Source organism: Notamacropus eugenii, chromosome 3 (genome assembly GCF_028372415.1).
Source record: "Notamacropus eugenii isolate mMacEug1 chromosome 3, mMacEug1.pri_v2, whole genome shotgun sequence".
Classification (NCBI taxonomy): Eukaryota; Metazoa; Chordata; class Mammalia; order Diprotodontia; family Macropodidae; genus Notamacropus; species Notamacropus eugenii.
The window spans coordinates 43,515,209-43,542,942 of NC_092874.1; the positions used below are offsets into that span (position 1 = coordinate 43,515,209).

The window sequence follows — 27,734 nt, forward strand, 5'->3', positions numbered from 1 at the left end:
CCAGTCTTGTATCACTGCCTACTGGACACCACCATCTTCCCAGTCGCCCAAGTCTGTGACTTTGGAGCAGGACTTGACTTACCTCATCTTCAACTTTTCTATCTAATCATCTAAGGCTCTTCTGTGTCTTTACTTGCCTTTCAGCTCTCCCCACCCCCTCACAATCCACTGGCCTCCACACAACTGTCAAATTGATAATCTCAATGCACAGTTCTGACCGCTGCTCAAGAAGCTCTCAGGGTGCCAGTGTCTCTAGGATAAAAGATAACCTCTTCTTTTTGGCTTTTAAGTCCTAAATCATTTGGCTCCAGGCACTTTTTCAAGCTTTCCTTCACATTCTCCACTTATAATTAATTAAACAGGCCCTCTGGCTGCACATGACCAAATAATCCACCTTCCACCTTTGTGCCTTCACACTGGCTAATCCCAATGCCCAGAATGCACTTCCTCCTCCCCTCCACGACCCCCAAATTCCTTCAAAGCTCATCTCAAGTGCTATTGCCTAGAGAAAGTTTATTTCAAGTCCTGAAGGTGCTAGCTGCTTTCCTTTAGGAAATCACTTTGTATATATTGTGTATTTTAATTTTTCATGGGCATGTTGTTTAACCATTTAGACCCTCAGGTCTTTTAGGGCAAGGCCTATCTCATTTAAATCTTTGCAGCCCCAGGGCCTGACACACACTAGGTCCCTAACAAACATTTGCTAAATTGTAGTTATTAACAGACAAGTCTAACTTCTGTAAGCACGAAGGCATAACAAAGACAGTCCATGTGTGCACGAAGATTCCCTTTCCTTCAAACCATCGTTCATTCAAGCACCTCAGAAATGAGAGCAAGAAATCACCACATGAGAACCTTGCTTAGAAGGCCGTCTGGTCTCCATGCTCAGCTCAGCCGTCATGTGACCTTCTTAACGGCAGCTAAAAAGTATATAGAACTTGGCAAGTCTTTTCCTACGTACTTTTCCATATTTATTCAAACAGCAATAATATTTCTCTTCATTTTACAAGTCTCCCAGGGCAATTTCACACATAAAAACAAAACGAAACAAAACACGGTCTTTGTGTGCATGGCAATACATAATGACCCCTAAGTGAATACAGCGGCTACAACCATCAAGCGTCTAGTAGAGATCTCTCCAATGAGTTACCATTCAGAACCTTAGCACAAGGCAAGGCTTCAAGAAAACTGTACACTGATGAGATTTAGCTTTAATAACACTCCAGTTAATTAGTGCATTTTAAGAGCCAACCATGATGGGGATGACTGGTTGTCAATTTAGCCTGAAACTCAAACTGGCAATAACATTCCAGGACAAGGGAGGAGGGTAAATGCCAGCTCCTGAATGGGACTGAGCATTAAAGATTCAGATCCCATCATCAGAGGCGATAACTAAAAACAAAAGCACGGCCTTACGCTGAGTTCAACCTGCAGAGTCTTATTTGCTTCTTGGCTGTCCTGAAGCTCCTTGGAAAGCTGATCCGTCTCAAACTTCATTACTTCCTGAAGGTTATCATAGGAGTCCTGCAGGCAGGCTTTGGTTTCAAGCACCTTTTCATGCTCTAGTCTTCATGGTGAAAATATTTTGACAATGTTAAATAGGGACTTCCGATGCATTTTAGTTACTCAGATAATTGAGGGGTATGTTATTTGCAATTTAATTACTCCAAAGCAAACACAATTCACAGTGGAAGGCACCTAATAATTTCATCTGAATTACAATTTTAAAAATATCTCAACTCCATCCAATTACTCTGTACCAGAAAATATTTGAGAGGACAAAACTTGACTCATTTTGACAGAAAGCTATTTCCAGGAAGAGGATGAGCAAGGAGATTGGCTGAGAGTCAGCTTCTTCACCACCTCCCAAGTAGCCTCCAGGGTGGTTTCATTACAGGTAGGACTTGCTTTACAAAATAGCTAGGTTTGTAAAAAAAAAAAAAAATTCTGTTTTGAAAATTAAATCATTAAGCATCCTAAGCTCACTACCAAAGAATTTTTTGTTACTCAAAATTAATATGCTTGAATCAAATGGTTTCATTTACTCACTCTTCTGGAACTCCCTTAGCTTAAAACAGCCTTTGGCCACCCAAGATAAAATCCAAAATAAAAAGTCTGTATACTTTTCCACCACAGAGCCCCTCGATTCTTTATTCAGAACCTACTTGGATTTACTCTTTCTTCTGATACAGTTCCAATAAGGTTGCAATTTGATTTTTTTTTTCTGATTTATTCTAACAATGAATATTAGAAAAAAATGGAGAGTTCTGCTAAAGAAAAATACGTCAACAACAGCATGAAATGACAAAGGACAGATGAACAGATGGTGATGAAAATATTATAAAAACGCAGACAAAAAAAGCAGATGCCATTTTAAATAGCTCAATACTATGAGGTCACTTCATATAGGAGCAAAGAAGTTTGCAATTCTCAATAGCCCCTGAAGATATTACTGTGTATGGCACAGGGTCGCAACTGATTTTCATAATAGGATGCTGAGTCATCAAGCAAAGGCTGCTTTAAATTATGGTTAGTATATTCTGCTTAAGAATTAAAGCAAGAAGATAGGTAATACTTAACCAAAATCATTAATACAATGTTTGTTTGATTTAAACCTAAGAGTAAGCTCCAGATCCTTCACCCAACGCCCTCTTAAAGGAGAACCCATCGGCATTTAGGTTGAAGGAATTATAAATGCAGAGATGCAACAGAAATCAAAGGTCACTGGAGCACAGGCTTAGAGTTAGAAAGGACCTTGGAGGTCCACTGAGTGTAATTCCCTCTTTTTACAGAAGAGGAAACTGAGGCCCAGAGAGTAAGGGGCTTGCCCCAAGGCCACACTGGCAAGAAGTGGCAAAATGAGCACTCAGGGACAGGTCTTCCAAATTCTGCATGCTTTTTACTCTGCTGGCACAACAGGATCACAGACACAGAGCAAATGACCTAAACAACTGATCAGCTAGTCCGATTCTTTTAGAGTCTTTTAGAGAGACAAGTTTACAATGATATATTAGGTGACAGAACTAGGATTCATCCCAGGGCCTCTAACATAAAATTCAGTACATGTAAGAAAGAAAGGATGGTGGTGGTTGATGTTGTTTTTAAATATTAGAAAGCTCCAAGGAATCTTCACCCTTCTTCAGCTTACAGATAGTTGTAATTATATACATTTTTTATACTAAAAGTATACAGGACTGAGAACCAGGACACCTGGGTTTGAGAAGTTCCACTTGGGACAGATACTCACAGGGTAAACTGGTGCACATTGTCTCACCCTCTCAGCATGTTTTCCAAACTGTAAACTGGGGACAAAACTTGCATTTCCTATTTCACTGGTTTTCTGAGTGAACATTTTTTTCAGGTTCTATTGGATTTCCAGGTGAGTATCTGTCATCCTAAGAAAGCCTTGAGTTATATGGGAACACACTGACTTGCAACAGGCCTCTACCAGTGAACAGGACCCACTTTAAAAGGGAAAGCAAATTTTGCTTTAATGTACTAAATCCACTGTTGTGAATAAACTAAACATAATTGTTACAGCTCTTAAAAAAATCAGACCCATTTCTCTCAGTGATAAGTCTAGATTTATAGTTATCAAAATAAAATTCCCTTTACATTTCTTTAAGCAAAATATGCATAATGAATAAGGGGTGCAAAAGCCCACAGAAGGTAGTCAGAAGGTACACAGAAAGTACTACAGCTAATTTATGTTCAGTAATACATGGCATCTATGGAGGCAGGACAAAAACTAACCCAGCGAAATGTGAAATGATCACAGTAAGAAATTCTGCCCCACAATCCATCTCCCATCCTTTACCTTCTCTTTGCTCACAGCGTCACTGCCCTAGTTTAGGCCCCTCCCATGGACTACTGCAACAGCCAAGTCTTACTCGGTTTTCCTGCTTCCAGTTTCTCTACTTTCCAATGGATCGTCCACACAGCTGCCAGACAGACATCTTTCCCTAAAGCACAACTTTGGCCATATCACCCCTTGCTCAGGAAGCTCCAGGGACTTCCTCTTAGAGACTCTAGAATAAAATACACACTCTTCTGCTTGGCTTTTAAAGCCTGTCCCACTGCTCCATAGCCTCTATCTTTTCAGGCATATTACTTAGAACAGAGTTGGTAAAAAAGAAGGGCTTGATGAATGAGGTACATACTCTTGGATTTACAGAGTACTCTGCCAAGTCAGCAATGCCAACTTATTCTGATGTCATGCAGTGAGAGTCTCCCCATCTTACAGAGGTCCCAAGGCACTCAGGCAGGAAGTGTGAGATCTAGGCCTTCATACTCTAAAGCTAGGCACCTTTCCACCACATTGGTACCTGTGTATTCTTCAAAGTAGCACAGAAAGTAGATGCAAAAATAAGACACATAAAACACAGCTTATGACAGTAAGCTATGGAAATGGCTGACACAAACAACACAAAGTTAATGTTCAAGTCATTTACAGACAAAACTTTGACAACTCTACACATAATCTCTATGATAAACTTTGGATAATCAGTCATGTAAATCATCAGGCAACTTTATCGATAACAGGAATGCAATACCTGACATTATCTAGTTGGAGCTGTACATTCATGTGTTTTTGGGAAAGTTGACTGAGCTCTTTTTCCTGATTTTCTCTTAATGAACTATATTTCAGTTTCATTGAAGACAGCTCCTTGTCTGCAGACTGAAGAACTATACGCAGGTCCTGGATTTCACTTGCCATGACTGAAAAACAATATTAATTTTGTAAGATAAATGAATTTACCTCCACTAAAAAATCTATTTTGATGCTACACTGTAGCACTGTGACAACAGTCAATTAACATTTAAGTGCCTACTATGTGCCAGGCACTCTAGGGATATAGACAAAAACATGTGAACAGTTATGTACAAACAAGAAAAAAGGGAAGATAATTTCAGAGAAAATGCTCCTTATAGAAAGTGGAATTTGTGCTGGGATCTGAAGGAAACCCAGGGAAGTCAGGAAGCAGAGATTCCTGAATCAGGGCAAAGCAGCGATCCCTGTGAAAGCAGTTTTTAATGACCAGTGGATTTTCTAAGACAGTACCAGTAGAATATAGGCTCATAAGGTCCTACACAAACCTGCCTGTGTGCCTATAGTCTGAGAACCAGCAGAATGTCAGAGGATCCTCAAAGGTGTGTCAGCTACTATCCTCTACTATAGTGTAAAGAGCTTGTGATCTCTTGGTGGAGGAAGCATCCACATGTCTCCCCTGAAAACTGAATGTTTCTGAAGTAACAAAATGAACTCAAATTTAACATATCATGCCAATGATCAGGATGACAGCAAAGCAAAAAAACCAAAAAAAAAAACCAAACCCCAACCTTTTCCAAGTATTGTCTTTGCTGAATTTCAAGTCAAGAAATTGAATAATTAAGTAGTGAATAACCTAGTACACTTGAGAACTCAAAGTATTCCTCTTCCTTTACTTCTGGGCCTGTGATTTTATGTAGGATTTCTTTTGTAAACACTAATTATTCTTAAAAAGATAAAGCCAACCCATTCTATTAGCATTTAATAAGGATCTACTATGTACCACTGTGCTAAGCACTGGGACTGTAAAGACAGAAAACAGCCCCTGCCCTCCAGAAGCTCACAGTCTGATGAGGAGGCAACAAGTAAACAACTGTGTACAGATAAGATACAGACAGGATAAACTGAGGAGAGGCTCGGAAATCAAGGGGGATCAGGAAAGGCTTTTTGCAGAAAGTTGAATTTGAACTGAGACTTGAAGGGAGTGCGTTGTAGAAGTGAGGCCTAGCCAGTGATCATAGATGGAATTGGGACTTATCTTGTGGGAGGAATGGCAGGGAGGCCCATGTCCCTGGGTTACAGGGTATGTGGAGGGCAGGGGCTGCATTATTACTCATTTGGCCCTATCACCAATCCTATGAGGGACATAAGGTAAGCATTTTATTATCATTTCCTCTGGAAGAAACTGAGGATCAGAGAGGATAAGGACCTGACAAAGGTCTCAGTCATAGTAATTGATGAAATCCTGAATCAAATCAAAGCCAGATCTTCTGACTCCAAATCAATGGGTCTCCAGTGTCACTTCTCCGCCCACTCCATACACCCTCTACACAAAGGCCACAGTTACTTTCCTAAAGTCTGAGCAGGCCACCACATTTCCCAGATTCAGGAACTCCAATGGCTGGAGCCCTGAGGATCACATGGGAATTGCTGCAGGTGTCAGATGATGTCCTTCCCAATCTGGTTACCATCTCCTCACACACTGTGAGACTGGACCAACTCTGGGCCTTTCAGGTATTTCCTAAATGAGGTCCATAACCACATAACAAAGGAGTTCAATGTAACAATGCACAGGAAAAACTAAGCTGAAAAAAGAATGACCACTGTCCAAACTAAGACGTCCATAAACCTTGGAGAGATACTATAGATAGAAAATTAAGCAGGTTGGCAAAGTAGACATAAAAAAGAAAACGATGACTGTTGGAAGCACTACAGGAAAACAGACACACTGATGCCCCTCTGCTGGAACTGTGTACTGGGCTAGCTACTCTGGAGAGCAGTTTGGAACCATATCCCCAGAGTTAGTAAATTGTGCATACCCTTTGATATAGCAAAACCACTACTAGGATTGTGACCCAAGGAGCTCAAAGAAATAAGAAAAGGTTCTGTATGTACAAAAATATTTATAGCAGCTTCTTGTGACAAAGATGTGGGATGTCTGTCAACTGGAGAAAGGACGAATAATCTAATGTGAATGTAGGGCAGCTAGGTGGTGTAATGGATAGAGTGCTCAGTCTGTAGCCAGGAAGACTCATGTTCATGAGTTCAAATCCCACCTTAGACACTTACTTGCTATCTGACACTGGGCAAGTCCCTTAGCCCTATTTGCCCCACTTTCCTTATCTGTAAAATGAGTTGGAGAAGGAAATGACAAACCACTCCAGCATCTTTGCCAAGAAAACGCCAAATGGGGTCATGAAGAGTTGGTGGACCCAACTAAACAACAATAGCAATGTGAATATAATGAAATATTATTCTGTAAGAAAGGGATAAAAACTGTTTCAGTGAAACTTGGGAAGATCTGCATGGAGTGATACAGAGTGAATTGAGCAGAATCAGTAGAACAATTCATACTATAATATAAACATTGTAAAAATAAACAATTATGTAGCTTTAAGAACTCTGACCAACGCAGTGATGATGACCTCAGAGGACCCATAATGAAGACTATGGACTAACATGCAGAATGAGAAACAAAAATTTTGGAAGTGCCCACTACAGGAATTTGTTTTGTTTGATACATATATTTCTCATAAGGGCTGGGCTTTTTTTCCCCTCCCTGGGGAGAGGGAGAAAGGAGGTAAAAAAACAAAATACTTGCTGATCTTTTAAACATTCAATTGAAAGGGGGCAGAGCCAAGATGGTGGAGTAAAAGCAGGGCCTTGCTTGAGCTCTCCCCGCAAACCCCTCCAAATACCTGTAAAAAATGACTTTAAACAAACTCTAGAGCTACAGAACCCACAAAATGACAGAGTGAAACAAATCTCCAGCCTAAGACAGCCTGGAAGGTCGACAGGAAAGGTATACTGCCCTGGGCTGGGGGTGGAGCACAGTTCAGTGTGGGCCATGCCAGAACAGGCCTCAGGAACTGAATCACTGGCAGCTGTGGCAGTTTCCAAACTTCTCAACCCACAAACATCAAAGATGGCATAGAAGGTCAGTGGGAAAACTCTGTGGGATCTGGGTGAAAGAGGGGTGCGCAGTCTAGCTGGTGTCCAGCCCCAGACCTAGGGTGGAAGATGTGGTAGCTGTGGCAACAGCAGCAGTAGTAGATAAATAAGATAGAGGGCACTGGGTGGGTTGACCATAAAGGGATCATATCTAAAAATAAAGGGGTGAAAGAGGGAATATATTGGGAGAAGGAGAAAGGGAGAGACAGAATGGGGCAAATTATCTCATATAAAAGAGGCAAGAAAAAGGTTTCATAAGGGAGGGAAAGGTGGGGAGGTAAGAGGGAATGAGTGAACCTTATTCTCACTAGATTTGGCTTAAGGAGGGAATAACATACATACTCAGTTGGATATCTTACTATATAGGAAAGTAAGGGGGAAGGGGATGTGGGGGGAGGAGGGGAAGATAGAAGGGAGAGTAGATTGGGAGGTGGGTAGTCAGAAGCAAACAATTTTGAAAAGGGACAGGAGCAAAGGAGAAAACAGAATAAGTGGGGGGCAAGATAGGATGGAGGGAAATATAGTTAAGTTTTTCACAAGATGACTATTATGGAAATGTTTTGCATAACTACACACCTATATAACCTATACTGAAATGTTGGTCTTCTCAATGAGGGTGGGTGGGGAGAGGAAGAAGGGAGATAATTTGGAACTCAAAATTTTTAAAACAAAAGTTAAAAACTGTTTTTACATGCTACTGGGAAATAAGATAAGTAGGCAGTGGGGTAAGAAATTTATCTTGCCCTACAAGAAAGTAAGGGGGAAGGGGATAAAGGAGGGAGGGGTGATAGAAGGGAGGGCAGACTGGAGGAAGGGGTGATCAAAATTCATGCCATCTTGGGATGTGGGGAGGGGAGAGATGGGGAGAAAATTTGGAACTCAAAATCTTGTGGAAATGAATGCTGAAAACTAAAAATAAATCAATTTTTAAAAATTCGATTGAAAAATTAACTAAGCCCAGAAATGAAAAGGAGCTAGATAGTGGGTTTGATTTGCATTTGGGAAATTTCAATAATTCCAAGCTTCTCCCTAAAACAAAGGCTCATATATATTTAATATGGGCCTTCTACCAGTGATGCTATATGGCTCTGAGTCATGGAATTACCCAGAACTCAACTTAGGACCTCCCAAGGAACAATGCAGAGGTACATGGCAGCAATAGGTAGGCTCTAACACACGACCAAAATGAAACTGCACCAAAGAAATGGTGTAAAGGATATTATCAGGGAGATTTATAAATAGAAAAAAAAGGTGAGATTGGCTTTATAGCAAAAATGAGTAGTAATTGATGAGTGCCCACTTGCACTCTTGGTATTCATGCCATGTTAAGAGAGCTCAAGGGTGGCTGCCAACATTTGGATGGAAGCACTTCATGGACACGTCGCAGGACAACAAACCACAGATGGGTCACACATGTGCCACTGGAGGGAGTCCTCACATCGATGATATTGCAGATGCAAGCACAAGAATGGAGAAGTAAGACACTCAAGGATTTACACATAATATTTTACAGGCACTTTTCAAGGCAGCATAAACGTTTCAAATTGTGACAATGTTGTTTTCTCCAACTGTTATAAATATTTGTGAAAACTGTTTCAAAGAATGTATTATGATTACTACACTTGCTACAATCAAAATATAAGCAGGCCAGCCTCAGCAAAAAACACAAACAGACCACGAAGACTATTATTCCCAGTAGGAAGAGACAAAAACTCCCAAGATTTGAATGAAACCATATAAAAGAAAGCCCAGCCCGCCAAGCACCCAAGTACCAGCACTCACACTCGTTCTTGTTGTGAGCATCTTGAAGCTGTTTTTCAAGGGAACTCAGGCGAGTGAGATGGTCCTGTTGCTGTTTGTGCCAACTAGTTCTTTCTGAAGAGAAGAGCTTTGGAAAAGTGGATGGCAGTTAAGAGAGAGAACAGAGGCATATCAAATCACACCTAAAATAATTCATTACTTAAAGAGCCTGGTTTTAAGGTCTTCGAAGCAATGAGAAAAAACCTGGCCATTAATTACATCTGAATTACCAAAGATTCACATTGTTCTCATCTTGAATATTTACGGAAAAAAGATGGGGGCCAAAAATCATTAGCACTATGTGATAATTCGCAGTAAGTTAGAATTTCATTCTAGCAGTCACATCCTTGTTTCACAGAATTTCAGATTCTATTTTTTTGTTTTCTCCTTCAGTCCCTAAGTCACACACCATTTTTTTCTTTACTTCACATTCTTATGTTAGATCTCTTTTCTGTAATTTTGTACCTCCTGTGTTTGTGTGGAATGATGCTCTAATCTGTCAACATGCTGCTGAAGCTTCATGTTTTTACTTTCTTCTTCATCCAGCTTTGCTTGAAGAACACTCAGCTGTTCCTGAAAAAGTGACAAAAGGCCACTCAGAGAGGAAGGCATTTCTACAATGATCACAAACGGTGCCACTACTATGATTGGGTGGCTAGGAGTCAGAAAGCCTCTACAGTTCAAATCCAGCCTCCCATATTTCCTAGCTGGATAACTTTGGGCAGGTGATTTCACAATCCGTCTGTTTCCTCACCTGCAAAATGGGGATGATAACAGCAGCACCTACTTCCCAGTACTGCTGTAAGGATCAAATGAGATAATATTTGTAAAGCATTTAGCACAGGGCCTGGTACATAGCAGGTCTTTAGTAAGTGCTTGTTTTCTTCCTTCCTACTACCACCGGTAGGAGCAGGCCCGGAGGGACACCTATGAATTGCCCAGATCCCAAAAAGAAGCCCAAGAGCCTAATTGCATAAAAACTTTTCCTTTCCTTGTCTCCATTGCTCTGCTCTCTCTATCTGGATTTGCTGCCACCACCCCCTAGCTCCTCCTCACCCCACTCCCCCTTTTCCATTGGCACAGGTTGGAGGAGCAGGGACCAACTAGCAATGTAACCTGGCATCCAAGGCCTTCCCCTTAGCCTCAATCCACGTGGCTTACCACCTGTTCCTCAGCTGACCCCTTCTAGATATGCTGTCCTCCCAATTAAAATTCAAGCTTCCCGAGAGCAGGGGCTGCCTGCCTTTTCCACTGGTACCCCAGGGTGCACATGCAAGCTCTGCACATGGTGAAATAAATACCCCTTCATTCTGCCATCACCAGAACCAGAAACACCAAAAAATCTACTAAAAAGCCCAATGGAGGCAAAGAGACACCTTATGGCAGGAAAACCCAGCTTGTTTCAGGATCACTGCTAGACTTTCTCAGCATTTGTTAATGTAGCAAAGCATTGATTTAAAAAACTACTAATTGAAACTCTGGATTAATTTATAGAGTTTTCTATAAAGTTCCTTCTCTGGAACAGGAAGGGAACAAATTCTAGATGTTTCTGTGGCAACAGATTTTAGATTCAAGTCATTAGAGTATAAGCAAACAGATACCAGCAAACCCTATGTGGGAAATTGCATAATCACTACCTTCTAATTATACCACATTTAAGATAACCTTTAAATATAAAATCAATTTTAATACTATAGGAAATTAAACAGCCAAAATTCAGGATAAAGGACTAAAACAGAGAACAGCATTGATCTTTCTTTTGGCAACAAGTTACCTGAACCATTTTGAGCTCCTCAGAAATGGCTTCACAAGCTTGTTCATTCATCTCTGGAGGAACTGGCTCGTTGAATATATCAGTATCCAAGTCATTTGTGTTCTGAGTGTCCACGGAGCTAAAGTTTAGGATTTCAGGACTTAGTCGAGGTACTAATCGAGACCGAAGCTGATAAGCCTTCGTTGGAGTAGTTATGATCTGTTGCAAAAATGATTATGAAATGTAGCATTAGTACATTTTAATATAATCATTTAAAAACTGTGTGAAGAGAGGTGTGTGTCTTGTGGTAAGGTACATCAGAGGAAAGTAAGAAATCATCTTCTACATTTCTTGGGCCAGAGTAGGCTCTAAGAAAAAAACCCTGACTTACAGAGAGAGAGAGAGAGAGAGAGAGAGAGAGACAGAGACAGAGACAGAGAGAGAGAGAGAGAGAGAGAGAGAGAGAGAGACAGAGACAGAGAGAGAGAGAGAGAGAGAGAGACTGAGAGAGAGAGAGAGAGTGAGTGTGTGTGTGTGTGTGTGTGTGTGTGTGTGTGTGTGTGTGTGTGTGTGTATTAGTTAAACCTTGAAAACCACTGGCCTTTTCTTCCTCCTCTTTCTTGGATCTTTTTCCCGTCACACTGTCAACCATGACCCACTTCTGGATCCTGTCTTTTGTCTTGGCTTCTGCATCCTTGTTCCCCTCACCCCGTCTGACCAGTTCTCTTTGCTCTTCTGAGGTATTTGCTCTCCTCCCCTTAACCCCTCTGGAGGGGTGTCCCAAGTCTCTGCCTTTAATCCTTCTTTTCTCTTCCCAAGGCTTCAATCTTCAAGGCAACCTCTTATAGATGACTGATGAAGATGCCCACATTGATGCTTGTGGTCTTGACTTTCCTCCTGAGCTCAACATGATCAAGACTCAACTAAAACTTCATGATGGTTCTTTTTCCTTTACAATTTCTGTCTGTGGCTCCCACCAGTCACCCAAATCTCCCACATTCAAAATATCAGGGTTATCTTTAACACTTGCTTATTTTAGGAAGAGTGTCAAGTGTCTGAGGTGAGATTTTTTTGAACTCAGGTCCTCCTGACTCCTGCACTGGTGCTCTATCTACTGCACCACCTTGCTGTGTGACCTTGGGCAAGTCACTTAACCCCTATCCTGGGTCATCTCCAGTCATCCTGATGAATATCTGGTCACTGGATTTAGATGGCTCTGGAGAAGTGAGGCTGGTGCCCTTGCACAGCCCTCCCTCACTCAAAACAAAGTCAAGTGCAAGTCATGTCATTATTTCTCTGATGGCGTGGTCTTCTTTGGCAATGAAGGACGAATACACACACATTTTAGGAAGACTTTAGCAAGGTTACTCTTGTGTACATAATATGTGATGTGAATTGATTTCAATTCAAAAAGCAGTTAAGAACCTAGCAGGTGTTGCTAGCCACTGTGCTGGGCACCAAGAGTTTAGACAAATAGGAACCAATGCCTGCCCTGAAGAAACTTACGTTCTACTGGGGAACAGTTAAAATTAGTTTGAAATATACTTTAATGTTGAACATAAATTTTGATTAAATAATGAAAAAAGGAAGAAGATAAAGTTACTAAAACAATCATAAACAGAAATAACTAAAAATACAAGAGTTTAACTAATGTAAGAAAATAGCCCTTTATCCTTGTTGATTGAAAAGCCAAATTTTGAAGGGATGTGGCAGAAAAATCAATTAATCTGAAAATATATCTTCCTCCATCTGTTGCCATGTTCAAAACTCCTCAGTTTCCTGGCATATCCCTGTTCATCTTGCACATTAAGCACCTAATACTTTGACTTTGAAAAGCAGTTATTGCCACAAACTCTACATGCTTTCCAGAGCCCTTCCACCTTGAGAGCTTCTTTTCCTTCTGTGTTGGCAGCTAAGTCTCTGGAAAGACACACAATCAGAGAGCTGGCACACTGGCCAGGCTGGGATGAAGGCGTGCGGTGAGGGGGTGTAAATTCTTAAGACAATGAGTGACGTAGCCAGTAGGACAAAGCACGGACTGACCGAAGATAAAAGGGTGACTTTGCCTCCCCCCAATCCTGATCCCTACCTTCAGTGTCTCTGCGTGGATCTTATTCAGCTGAGACACTTGCTGACGCCTGGACGCTTTGGTGGCCTCTAAGATGCTTTCCAGGCTCTGGTTTGCTTTGCGCAAGGACTGAAGCTCTGACTCCAGTTCCAGCTGCTTCTTCCTGTTTATATATCACCAAAGTATTAATATGCTTATTTTATTGTGGTTTATGTGAGCAATGAGAAGACATGCAATAAGACTGGCTACGTGGTAATTAACTTTTTTAGTCATAGTTTTCCTTTACAAAATGGAATTAGGTCCTAAGTCTGAAAATCTACAGTTTCTATAGCTGAAATGACAGTAATCAAAACAAGCTGATTTTTAACATATAAATTCAACATTTAATTTTTTTTAAATTAAAGATAACACTCACATAAATAGCATTTTAGGGCCATATAAAGGTTTAAAATCTTAAATTCAAGAACAGTATAATTGTTATTGCATTCATCAGACTTGTAAAAGCTGGGCTGACCTATTTTTATAGAGTAATAAAGAGCTGGAAATCGGTCATTTATATTCTGGCAAGACATAAAACTGTGGTCATGGCTGCTTGCTGGTGAACATGATTAACATTTAAAGTCAGATCCTAAATCCAAAGGAGTCAGCATTAAAACTGCAGATATACATTAATATTAGAAAAAAGGGCTCCTTATCCATTGGATAGAGGTGTGGTAAGCAGTCTGTATGAAGGTACACCTACTTGGTGAGTTCTTTGAATTCTTCATATTCTTGCTTTGAAGTACTCAATTCACCCTGTGTTTGCAGAAGTTGTGTCCTTAGCTTCTCCACTGAGGCTGACAAGCTGGACTCTGAGGAAGTCATCACAGGATGTCCTTGATGACCTCAATAACAGAGCAAAAGCAAAGAAACTCTTAACTGCTAGAGACTATTGGTTAATATACAACATTTTCAATACTTTTGTCAGCCAGTCAATAATGTTTATTAATCACTCCCTAATTGTACCATACTGGGCATTACAGGTCCAATGCATGAGGGGGAAAGGTAAAATCCGAAAACACATTTCTGACTTTGAAAAGTTTATAATCTAATTGGAGGCCCAGGATGTACCCAATGTGTTTAAAAGTAACAGAAAACACAAGCTGAGATGACATAGGATGGGAAATATCTGGTTATGGCTAGAAGACATTACGTCAGATAGGGAACAAAGAACATAGCTAAAGAGGCATTTCTCTGAATGTACAACTTGTTAACAAAATCTGTCACCAGAGATCAGTGTTGGAAGCACTTGGATTTAAAGTACAGGTAAAAAGCATTTATGAGCAAGCTTCAAACAGGAGTTATGGGTAATTACATTCCCTATTTTGTTGAAAGTGCTTCTGAGGCCATAAAAGGCCAACAAAACATGGCAAGAAAGGTCACTAGAAACAAAACATTTATGACATTTACAAATGCACAATTCAGAAATATTGTGTGTGATTTTGACCTCTACCTTAGCATGGGTAGAAAAAGTCTAGAAAAGAGAACTTAAAATGATCCAGGGTGCAAAAGAATTTGTGGAATAAGATTTAAAAAAATCAGAATTTCTCATACAATTTCATCATTAAAAAAGTAAGCTCAAGCTTCAGTTAAACTCCAGAATATTAAAGAATATCTCTTAAGGCTTAAAAAAATTTGACATGAATTATCATCATACAGTGTGGAAATAAACTTCTAGAACTCTATCCGAGGGAATGCTGCAAGCAAGAAAATATGCATATATCCAAGAAAAGTTCAATTTCATAGCAGACTGCGGCTTAATAGGTTATTGTGGGGGATGTCCAAAGCAGTTGGACTATTTTAAGCCTCACAACAAAAGAACCCATGCTAGGAGGGCCTATCTGTGTACTGTCATTCAGCTGACTGGCTCATCAGTGGGACCCAGGATGGTCTTGATGAGTCTTCTTCTTGCACTAAAATCTCCATCCATGGCCTCGGGCATGATGCAGATCTGGCCCTGGGCTCTCAAAGATTCTGGCAACAGAATATAAGCTCTGGCAGGTTCTACCTAGTAGGACAGGCTTAGGGCCTTGGCCTAATGACTAAATGCAGACCTGGTGTCCTAGGATGTGCCCAGTGATATTAATGAAGCCCCGCCGCAAGAATCTTGGCCGCAAGGTGATTATTTTTTAGAAAGCTTTCTAGAAGCTTTTGTTAAGCACGTAGAATGTGGCAGGCCCATAGCTGACCTATTTGAACTCCCAGTCCCCTGCTCACAGTCAACGGATTGTCTTAGACACCTCTCTCCTTGCCCCATGCCCTATCAGCTGTAAGGCCTGTCCTTTCAACCTTCCCAACATTGCCACAATATGCCCCCTTCTCTCCTCTGACACTGCTCCTCTCTTTCGCCTTATACACTTTAAGTGTGGGCTGCTGGCATTGAGTCTTTCCCCCTCCAGGTGTCCTCCACTAAGCTACCAAAGTGATTTTCCTAAAGCACAGCAGGGCTCACCTTTTTGACTCCCTGTTCAGTAAATGTCAGTGGCTCCCTATTGTCTCAGGGATTAAATAGGCATGTTTTTGTGTTTAAAGCCTTCATAAACAGACTCCTCCCATCTTTCTGGTCTTCTTATATACCTTATTCCATGATCCAGTGACACCGACCTTCTTGCTCTTCCTTCACAAGACCTCCATCTCTCACTGCCGGAATTTTCTGGCTATCCTCATGCCTGGAGCCTTCTCCCTGCTCATCTCCACGCCCTGGTCCCACCTTTCAAAGAAGCCTTCCCTGATGCTTCCCTTTGCTGATTATGTTCCAATTATCCTGTTCATATCTTGTATATACTTCATCCTCTGTCTGTGGCCTCTCCCCTCAGACTGGGAGCATCTTGAGAACAGGAATTTTTTTATACTTGTCTTTTTACACACCCAGCACCTAGTATATAATCTTAGACAGAGTAGGGCTTAATAAATGTTTGATGAACTGAACTTTCAGGCCAAGAACTTCAAATGAAAATATTATGTAAAACTCCAATAGCGATAAAATGGTAAGTAAAAAATGGGCATTTCACTGCTATTTCTATTATGCTACATAATTCATTATTATGATTTTAAATATTATGTTTTAGTGTTTAAAAGAAAAAAAATGATGCACATAAGTGACAGTCATCTCCACGCGCAGAAGACATAATACATAAAAAGGTAGAGTCAGCGCTTAGAGCTAAAATTAAGACCAAAGCTAGAAAAATATTATAAACACCATTTAGAAAACATGCTGTTTTTACAAGGTAAATTCCTATACTTCTGATGCACATTATTTCTTAGACCCTCTTGCCCCTCTATTTTGTTTTTACCTTTATCATTTTTCTCCATGCCAGAAATTTCAAAGAAAGCTTGCTCCAATTTTGCAACAGTCTGTGCATCCATTTCCTGGACTCTTTTCACAGATTCTAAGGACCGAAGTCTCTTGTTCTCCTCCCTAAGAGAGTGATTTTCCATGGCATACTTCACAATACGAGGGTGATGCTCTATCTGTGAGACAGGGGGAATTTACAGACTTAGATTACATTCTTACTGCAGAATACAATTTTCTAAACAAATGGGACTGCTGAAATTAAATCTCCCAGAGAAAGAGACCCAAGGTGCCTTTGGAAATAAAGTGTTAAAGTAAATTAAGCCTGCATGTGAGTGAGCAGTCAAGAGTAACGGCCTACTTCCCCAGTTTCATTCCTACAAAGAAAATACACTAACCATTTGACACCAATTATTACATATTTTACCTTTTACCTACTATAATAGTTAAGCTATGCTAATTCCACAGCCATGAAGGCTGCCAGAAATACAGGATTTTATTCTTGCCTTCTACGAATCTTTCATTTGATCCCTCAATGGCTACGTGAGATATGATATATAGCAAGAATTAACCTTTCTTTATTAAGAGTAATATTAAGTGACCATGAGGTTGCCCTGATAAAGATGACATCTTAATTATATGATCAGAGGGTTCAACCAACCTATATTTCATTAGTTCATCCCCTCCCATCCCAACACTGTTTCTCAATTCTGAGAAGTTTTCCCCTTAGTATGTCTCCCCACTGTGAGATTACCACTGCCAGGGAAAATAAAATTTTCGTTTATTTGAAATTACAGCACTCAAGACATTCCTAGAAGTATTTCTCAAGTTTGTTTTTTTTTTTCTTAAACTCATGGGTGTATCTAAAAGTAACCTGGCAGGTTACAAGGCCTAGAGTAAATCACTTGTCATCACTGTCCTCAGCAGAAATGTTACTTGAGAAAACAGTCTGCTTTTAATTTCACACTTTAGAATTCATTTTAAAAAAAGTTGAACTATATCTTATGCCCTCCTTCCAAATCAGAAAGTTTTATAGCTGTATAAAAGATTAACTTGGATTACAGAAATTAAATCAGAGCCTTAACTACGTAAGTCAATAGACAATATTAGCGCTTCAAAGTCCTTTGAAGCCCTGAAAAAATATAGTCACATTGCATCACCTGTTTTTTGAGAAAACTAGTATGACCATTATGTACCACATGAAAGTTGTATTTCTACTAAAAATTCATTAAATTTTTGAGTCACCTCCAAACAAAAAATCCTGTTAAAGCCAAACTGTTTTAGTTGAGGGGCACAAATACAGCATAAAACAAAAAGTGTCGAGTAAACAAGTTATTCAGGTGTGTCTTTTTGACCACTCACTTTGGCCTCCATCCTGGCTGAAGGACGCAGTCCTGCTCTACAGCTTACCTCTTCCCATTTCAGACTGAGAGAGACCGAAGGAAATCAACTAATGAAACAGTTACCTGAATTAAACAGCTCAAGTGGGCTAACCTATAAGATTCTTGAAAAAAAAAACAAACAAAACAGTCATTTTATCAACTCATGCACCTGGCCCATCTTGGCTCTGCTGCGTTTATATAAAGTTCTCTGCTCTCAGACAACAGCCCAAGTAACGTGGACTCACCTGTTCTCGCAGAGTCTGGATCTCTTCCCTTAACTCCTGGAGCACTTCCTCCTGTTCTTCGGGCAGAAAATGGCCCCGTGCTTCTCTTTGGAGCTTCTCTAAGCGCATTATATGATCCTCCCGAAATTTAACAATCATTTTATTGGATTGAATGAATTTTTCCTTCTTGATGCTGAGATCTTCCAACTGTGCAACTTTTTCTAATAAAGACTTGAGGAAGACATAATTTAGTAAAATTAATCACAAATGATCCTCCCTCAACATTTCTTAAGAATCCACAAAGCAGATAATAAGATTCGGTAAATACTAGCTTCAAATTAAATCTTAATTCAAATATTTTACCAGTCAAAATCTGCTTCAATTTTGAAAAGTCAGAAAAAAGGATGCCGTTTTTAGAGCCTAAATAGCTCTAATCCCACTGCAGCAAACTGTTTCTTACCTTCTTCTCATGTTCAGATTTCTTTAAGAATAACATTGCCTCTCGAAAGCAGTTCATGTACTTAGTATTTTCTTTGTCTAAAATGAAAAAAGAAAGTGATTTCTCCTTCACAAAAATAGCAAGGAACAAATTTTTCAAAATCCCAACAAGATATAACAGCAAGAGAATTTCCTTTTGCAATATAAGATTTTTCCAGTGGGATGAAAATCAGAATTTCAAGGCTGGAAACAACCTTAAAGCATCAGTTCAATCTCTCCATTTACAGGGAAATATATTTCTAGGACCTTTACTTATCAGATTCAGTAGTTATTCAATGAAGAAAATGAAGTTTTTCTTGCCCTGAGTAGGAAAACTATACACATGTATAATGTCTAAAAATTTTACTAAGATCTTTTCGTATCACGGTTATTTGACTACAGGCAAGACTACTGTTTCTTGGCTTTATGATATGAATAGCAAAAGAAAGGAGAAATGAGTGTGGGTAGAATATCTGCACTTAAAAACAAGACTGTAGACAATGTCTACAAAAATAGGTCTCATCCTTTAAAGCACTAAAAAGTAGGGACATCGGTATCAGAACTTGTTTATGAAGCAACGCTGCACTAAAGAGAAATGAGCTGTAAGTCGTATTAATTAAATATTTACCTAGAAATTTCTATGCGATTGCAAATATATGAGGGATATGAAGAGATGCATCTTGCAGATGAGCCCTTAAATGTTTATTGAATTGTATTACTAAAAAGGATGTTTTGGAGTAGGAGAAGAGAAAAATCCACATTTTGGCAATTGTGTACATCTGAATTTGCTCTAAGGTCTAATTCTAATCTCCTTTAAGGGATAAGTACAATGCTACACTCAAACTGAATTTTATTGTGAAAATGCCATTAGAAGATTCATACTACAATTAAAAATTTCTATTTTAATTTTGGCACAATAGTAATCCATAGATTGAGGCAGCTAGAAGGTTTAGTGGATAAAGCACTGGGCCTGGAAGTCAGGAAGACCTGAGTTCAGATCCGGCCTCAGACATTTTTACTAGCTGTGTGACCTTTGACAAGTCACTAAACCTCTGCCTTAATCCACTGGAGAAGGAAATGGCAAATCATTCTGGTATCTTTGCTAAGAAAACTCCATAGACAGTGACCTACAGGGTCCCAAAGAGTCAGACACTGAACGACTGATACAACAATTCCAACTGGAACCACTTGAAAGTTTTCCCAGATGTGATCTTGAAGCAGTGCAAGTATGAGAAATAAAAGAAGACGGTGGAGAAGGGACTTATTACCAGAAGCCATTAATTCTAACACCAGGAATGCTGCACATGAGAACACGTTTCACTCGTGCCCACCCCTGGACTTCGCCCATGTTTCAGCTGGCTTTCACTAGGTAGGCCATGGATACCCTGGTGCCCCTTACCCCCTTCAGCTCCTGTTAGGTGTTTTCTGCCCCATTCAGATGGGCAGAAGTGAGCTTTTGTTTTGCTCAATGTGTATTCCTAGCACTTAGTTTTCTGCTTGGCACACAGCAAGTGCTTAATATATGCTTGTTGATTTGAGATGCTGCTTAATTATTAAGGAAAACAAAGTACATCAGTTGACCTCAATGTCATTTCTAAGGGTTGTTAATTTGATTTCAATTCTAGATTTTTGAAATTCCAGGTATTAAATGTTCTTAGGATGAGGGAGAGAGGCATTGGGAACCAAGAGAGTGACTTTCTTGGTCATGGGGCTACAGAACTCCTGATGAGGAGGTTCGTTCCACCAAAGCAGACAGGCCACCACTGCAGGATCACACAGCCAGAATGAGTTAGAAGCAGGCTTGAACTCAAGCTTTCCTGATTCCGAGGCTGGCTACCCATCTACTCATTCTGCTGTTGCTTTCCAGTGGTAATCACATGTATCCATAGAGGCTTACAAGGAATTTTCTTCCCAATAGCTCTACAAGGTACACATGAGAAACTGAGGCCCACAAAGGACAAATAATTCACCCCTGCTTACCTCATTAATAAATGCTATAGCTAGGACTTCAGGCTGCCTACCTTAAGGAGGCCTGATGAAACAGCTAGTCTTTTAAAGACGAGAGGGATAAAGGTGATGGCATATATGTATGTTAAATCCTATGCTGATAGTTTAGCATGGAAAATGGAAAAAATGCTTTAGATTTTTAGTTCTTCAGATTCATAAAGCAAAAAAAAAAAAAGCCAAAAATCTGCATGCTGATGATGGAGGAGGCATTTCTGGATTCTGCATGGCCATTGGAATGGGAATGGTGATCAAAAAACAGACCCTCCACTGCTCAATATTGAGGACAAAGAGAAATAGACACTATTTTAGTATTTTTTAAGAAGATTTGGGACAAAGGATGGGAATGGGCCTACATGGGCCATGTGACTCCTGCAAAGGTCATAGGAATAAGGCAAGTCGACAGGGCTTTGCTGTATGAACAAAACCTTTCAACCTATTTTTAATGTGACCTCTGCCATTTGGGTCATGTATACATTTGGAGCTCACTGTGTACATGGTCTAAAGCTCTTTCGTCAAAAATCACTTTCCAGAGTAGCCACTAACTGTGGAGTGGAGTCCCTCCACTCAGCATGTCTTCTGGGCTGATGTGCTTGCTGGTCTGCCACTATCTTGTAACAGAGTTTGAGATCTGGTCATCCTGGGCCCCATTGGTCATTTGATCTCTATCCTTTCCCTTGTAATTCTTGGTCTTTTGCTCCTTCAAAGAGATGCTGTTCTTCCACCTCATTCTAGACATTAGACTGGGGCAGAACTAAAACGCTGGGCCAAGTCCAAATCACTTTGGAGTAAAACAGGATGAGTAAACACCCTGGCCACCTCACCTGGGACAGCACTAGTGCCCACGGCCAGGTGAGCCAGTTGTTCTTTGAGTTTTTTCACTTCTGCTTGAAGCTGGCTTACATTTCCTTGCATGTCTTCATTTACCACAGCCTGAGGGAAAAAAAATGGACAAAGATAATGAAAATTATTCTTTTGTTACATAGTTTTCCAAGTTAATTTGGCCAATGAACTTTAAATATGATGAGGCTTATAAATACTGGGGAGGACAAAGGACTTGAAATGCTCCCAGTAAAAAAAAAAAAAAAAGAGGTTGGGAGCACTTGGAAAGAAAATTAAACCTATTTTCCTGCTGAAAGATCGCTGTCATGCATACATATGCATTTGTTTTTTTATTTTTAGAGGGAAAAATATAACAGGTACCAGGATTCTTAATTAACCATCCATACTGCATAGTTTTACATACAAATTTGTATATGATGTAGAATGTCAAAAAGCAATATTATTCCACATCCAACAGCAACAAAATACCTGGAATAAAAAATGCAGAGATCTTTGAGGATCTCATTGCTAAGAAAATGAAAGTCCATCAAGAAGTGACTTGCCTAAAGTCACTATTAGTCTAACATACTAGTGGAAATACGGGAACAAGAACTAAGGAGTATGAGTGCCTAACGATCTAGGACTTGAGGCCCAGTGCATTATGCCTATTATCAATCAGTCAAAAAGTATTTTTTAAGTACCCAGATGCCAGATGCTGTGCTAGGTGCTGGAGCAACATATGCTAGTAGTGATGTAGCCCTTGCCCTGAGAACGCTTACATTTTATCAGGAGGCTACAACACGTCCTATATTCACTTCTTCATGTTTATACAAAATGCAAAGTGAATTGTGTATGTCTACAAATATATGCAGGGGCACCATTAGAGGAATCAGGAAAGGTCTCTTGAAGAAGACAGCCCTGGGACTAACCCTTGACAAGAGAATCTAGAGATTCTAAGAAGAGAAGGCAATGAGGACACAGAGCATTCTAAGAACGGAAAAGTCTGTGCAAAGGCCCAGAACTGGGTAATTCAGTGTCTCAGCATCTGAACAAGCATTAGAGTGACCCAGCCAGCCTGAGTTTGGTTGTGTAGGACAAAACTAACAAGGGACCTAAACAGCATCTTTTGGTCCAGAGCTTGCAGAGTGAAGAGAGCTCCAAGTGACCTTGCTGGGTACTTACTCCAGATTTCCTGAGCCTACTTTCAATTTTGATTTGGGATTCCTATATTCTTAAAGCAAACTCCCTCTTTTTCTCCTCTCAACTTTTTCTCCTACAGAGAGGGTAAAAGCCATTGGAGTTCTTGCCTCCGTTACCTCACCCTAGAACAAGTCTGGGGCTACAAAATCTGCCTCAAGGAAATGGCTTTTTAAAAACAGATTCCTAGTCTCACTGGACAGCCTTTCCTCACAGCCTGCCTCCTGACAGGTTTTTTCCCCATTCTAGTCATCCACTACAGTGAGGCCAGGCCCCCAATTTCTCTTCTGCCAAATAGTTCTGTTCTGCTAAGTTGGTCCCCTTTCTATGGAGTTTCTATACTTGCTCTAGTATTTCAAGGATCATGATTTTGTCAGTATGGGTACAATCTCTCCACCAACATAGACTATACCTCTCAAGCCACCTTACGTCAGATGGCTTTTGTGAGTTTCTGTGGCTGAAAACTTCACCATCCCACAGACAGACAACCTTCTCCGAAAACTGCACGTGAAGTCTGTCACCAGGCCCAAGTTCACAGTTTTTCTGGCTTGTTAGGAGCTTACAATCCTCTGGCTGAACCTTTAGGACTTCAGAATTACTTTCACTCCACACTGAAGAATGGGAGGTCTTCCAGGAGAATTTTTCACACGCCTCGTAATCGTGGGAGGTGTGTGCTGACTTCAACTCTACTACGGGGACAGTTTCCTCATGGTCAGTGGTCATGTATCTCTTACTTGATTAAGTTAACCTGTACCATGGTTGGGAACTGGCAAAGGATCCCTCCCACAGAGAAGACAATTTGCACAGAAGGCAGCAAAGAGAGTAACAGCGGAATCCTCCTCTGGTCTTCAATGGTTTCCAGGTAAATAGTGAGGGCCTCTCACTGCTCTTGCTGAGTTTAAGTCACTAGGGCCAGATGATCCATATCATGGGATACTCAGAACTATAGAAAGGTACTAGAGAATTGGATTGTTTTAGACAAAGGAAAGAGTATGATCTGCCAACTAAGCCAATAAACTTGACTTGTTCCTGGTGAAATCCTCAACCATATTATTAAAGAGGATGAAATGAAACGGTAATTACAAATGAACAGTATAACTAGATCATGAATATCACATGCCAGATTAACCTAATTTCCTTTAAAAAAAAATCATTATTTGAGATTAGGAAATAAGGATGATGCTGTGGATACAATTTACCCAGATTACAGCAAATACTTGACAGAGTACTATTCTTATGAACAAAATACAGAGAAATGCAGGTGTATTAGATGTATTTAGAACTGAAAATGTCTGGATCTTAAAAAGGCTGATTAATGGTTCTGTGTCATCCTGGAAACAGATCTTTAGTGATATGACCCTGGAATCTGTGCTCAGCCTTGCATTGTTTGATATTTTTATCAATGACTTGGATAGAGGTAGAAATTATCTGCAGATGACACAATGCTATCACAATTCCAACCTTCAGCCAAGCCTGAAGCCTGCAGAAGAACAACCAAAGCAGGAATCCCAGGCCAAAGGGGCTCCTGAAGTAGGGCGACTCAGAACCAGCAGAGCTTTTTACCTGCCTGATAACAGTTAGGTCCAGCCACAGTCTACTGGAGCTTCCAACCAGGGACAAGCCAACAGGATGTAAGCACATGGTGAATGGTCACCCAGATCTGGGCCAGCAATCTGCAGAGCTCAGATAGGTGTGCAGCAACCAGACCTTGCTGTGGGGAGCACTGATAGTTTGTAGGTCCCCAGCTTGAACTGTCCCTGAGATTCTGTAATAATACAACACTTGATAGCCAAGATAGCAGCAGGCCAAGCGTACCTGGCTCTAACATAACAAGTCTGAAGTCAGAAGGCAGGCTAGAAAAACCAATGACCAAAATATCTCACCAGAAAAAGTTATTCTGATGACAGAGACACTCAAGCTATAAACCCAGGAGAAGAGAACAACTCCAAAATGTCTACAAACAAAGCTTCACAGAGAAAGCCGCATGGGTACAAATTCAACTAGAATTCAAATATGAGCTGGACTGGACAGATGGCCTCTGAGGTTCTTGATATCTTTGAGATGAAGGATAAGTTAGAAAATTTAGCCTCAGGTATCAGTTATACTTAAGTTCAACTTCCTCCGGAAAGAGAAAACAAAGCAACCTTTCTAAAGCCACACCCCACAAGAAAGCTCCTAAACATAAGAACTACTCAGACAGAAAGTATGCCCTAATGGTCAATTCTGCGGGTTCCTTTTTATATGTCTTTCCCCATCTGAATGTAACCTTTTGTCTTGATTTTCCTTTTATTTGTACCCTCTGAGATTAGCACAGTTGCCTGGCATACTGTAAAAGCTTAATAAATTGCTTATTTGATTTGCCCATAAAACAAATGGCCAGCATTCCATTTTTATGGCATTGGATGAAACAATTTTTATTTATTTTATGGGTAATAAAAGATACTCATACAAACATGTACCTTGTTTTTAATCAGCTTGGCTCTCTGAGCAAAGTTCAGAGTTGAAAGAGTTTCTCCGAAACACTTGGATCCAGGGTGGACATTGGCAATTATGGCTGTTTTGGCATTACCTCCAAGAGAATCCTGTTTAATAATATTAATTATTAGTTTAAAAAAAAAATCAGACAATAATTTTCTCCTATAGCAAACTTATAACTGGCAAATAGAATAAGAAAAACTTGCTTCCATGATCAACTCTTTTAGTGTGACTTTTAAAATAGTACGTTCAACAGACATCCCACTTTACCCGTAGTAAGAAAGTAAGTTTGGAGTCCCGGTAGCACACATGTCTCTGTTTTCCATTACCAACGTCTACAAGCGCTGTAATCACTTGACCCAGGCAGCTCAGTGATCGATTTATATTACCTGCTTCCTAAATCACAAAGAAAAAGAGGAAATGCTTAGATTAGCACAGACTACTTGTTTTGTAACTAACAGAATCACAAATAGCAGTAGCTGAAACTTTGACTGGCAAGTGACAAAGAACAACAGTACCAGCAGTGATTTTCTTAAAATAACAAAAAGAGAGTGCCTGACCACATTAATTTTTTCCTACATTTACCTTTTGTGCAATTTTTAGTACTTAAAGGGAAGCAAAGAAACATTTTTGTTCTTCGGTCATTTTTTTTAGTCGTGTCTGACTCTTCGTGACCCCGGGTTTTCTTGGCAAAGATACTGGAGTGGTTTGTCATTTCCTTCTTCAAGTCATTTTCAGAATGAGGAAACTGAAGTAAACAGGGTTAAGTGACTTGCCCAGGGTCATGCTGCTAGCAAGTATATAAGGCTAGATTTGAACTCAGGAAGATGAGTCTTCCTAACTCTATATCTCTATGCACTATGGCACCACCTAGCTGTCCAAGGAAACATACTAGATTTAATTTTATAAAATAGAGTGGACCCCTGTGTAATAACTGACTTTTGGAGACGGAATGAATACATACCTATTAGGTTTTTCGAAGTTGTTTCAATAATTTGACTTGAGATTTTAATAGAGTTTTGAAAGGAATATATCAGAAAGCAACAAATATTGGGGCTGATTACCTTTTGTTTACATTGCTTTTATCAGCAGAAGTATGAGCTTTAGGAGAAGGTATGGAAGGAAATGAGAGGGTTCAAGTAGTTAAAGATCACTTTTACTTAGTTCCTCTATAATCTGGCTCCATCCTATCCATCCAAATTCTTTTCCTACTTCTCTCTAAAGTAAAGTCTCTATTCTAACCAGGATGGATGATGGTCTCACCATTTTCTGAAAATGCCATGCCCACTGTACCATCCATATAGCTACCTCGATCTGGGATGAGATATCCTCTTATCTAAATCCTACCTAGTCTTCAGTTTTTTCCCAAGTCTACCTCCCTCCTGAAGCATTTCTCAACTCATTCCTGGTCAATCTGATCTCTCCCTTTTCTAAACCACTTCTCAACTACAGTACCAACTTTGGCACTTGATAAATTGAAACATTAAAGTGATAAGTAACATCTTCTCTGCCCAGTAAGAGAGTAAGCTCCTCAAAAGCACGTGCTGTATGTCATATTTTTCAGCCTTTAGCCCACTCCTACAGTAAGGGGTCAAATATTCAAGGTCCACTGAAGATCCCACACTGAATTCTCACCTTCAATCTTAATCCTTCCGTATGTGTATCTTTTTGTCTTTCAGATCCAGCTAAGTCTACCAGGTTGAGTTGGGAGGACCGAATGTTGACAACATCGTTGTTTTTCTCCATTGATTCTACTGTAACTGTAAAGACAGCATGAGACCTGGAAGACTCTCTGTTCATAGAGGTAGCTGCCACACGTCTATTTCGCCATCCTCCAGATAATACCTAGGAAGAAAGAAAGATATAAAAAAATCAGCAATAGGCTGAGAAAGAAAACTGGTATTACTAACCAGGAACTTGAGAATAACTTTTTTTAAAATAAGAAAATTAAGGGACAACTCCAAGAAAGTGTAACTACACATACACACACACACATATTTATATGATAAATGTTTCAATTCTGGAACAGGGCAGAGAAACATACTACCTCCATCTTAATTCCACTTGGCCTTCTAGTCAAATGCCAAAGGTACTGTACTCTATGATTTTTAAAGTTCCTTCTAAGCCCCAAAATTCTGATATTATGGTGATATCCTATTTTGTACCAATATATGCAATAACACCACCATTTCAATGTCATGAACACGCAAAAGAGTTACATGACAGAAACCATTTAACTAGTTTTAGGACTTTGGGCAAGATACTTCACCTCTTAAGCCTCAGTTTACTCAGCCACAAAATGAAAAACTGGGCTAGATCATCTATAAAATTCCTCCCAGAGCTAAAAATCTATGATCCATGGGGTATCACAGTACTTTCACCATAGCATGAGCTGAATTAATGCTGAACAATATAATCTTCAACTTGTTATGCCTGACAAGTGGTCAGGAAGCCTCTGCCTAGAGATCTCCACTGATCCCC

The 27,734-nt window shown here is 40.0% G+C and overlaps 1 protein-coding gene across 3 annotated transcripts in view; it reads right to left on the reverse strand.

Moving 5' to 3' along the window:
* KIF15 (kinesin family member 15) overlaps positions 1 to 27,734 on the reverse strand; it is a 64,079-nt gene that overhangs the window by 19,699 nt on the left and 16,646 nt on the right. For all 3 annotated transcript variants that reach the window (XM_072651413.1, XM_072651414.1, XM_072651416.1), the window contains exons 8-21: positions 26,889 to 27,098; positions 25,524 to 25,649; positions 25,238 to 25,360; positions 21,584 to 21,692; positions 18,739 to 18,815; positions 18,300 to 18,509; positions 16,674 to 16,851; positions 14,084 to 14,225; positions 13,363 to 13,504; positions 11,295 to 11,492; positions 9,986 to 10,093; positions 9,503 to 9,608; positions 4,554 to 4,719; positions 1,417 to 1,567 (exon numbers count right to left, since the gene is read on the reverse strand). In XM_072651413.1, the coding sequence (XP_072507514.1) occupies positions 1,417 to 1,567; positions 4,554 to 4,719; positions 9,503 to 9,608; positions 9,986 to 10,093; positions 11,295 to 11,492; positions 13,363 to 13,504; positions 14,084 to 14,225; positions 16,674 to 16,851; positions 18,300 to 18,509; positions 18,739 to 18,815; positions 21,584 to 21,692; positions 25,238 to 25,360; positions 25,524 to 25,649; positions 26,889 to 27,098 (2,046 nt within the window). The remainder of the gene's footprint in view (positions 1 to 1,416; positions 1,568 to 4,553; positions 4,720 to 9,502; positions 9,609 to 9,985; positions 10,094 to 11,294; positions 11,493 to 13,362; positions 13,505 to 14,083; positions 14,226 to 16,673; positions 16,852 to 18,299; positions 18,510 to 18,738; positions 18,816 to 21,583; positions 21,693 to 25,237; positions 25,361 to 25,523; positions 25,650 to 26,888; positions 27,099 to 27,734) is intronic.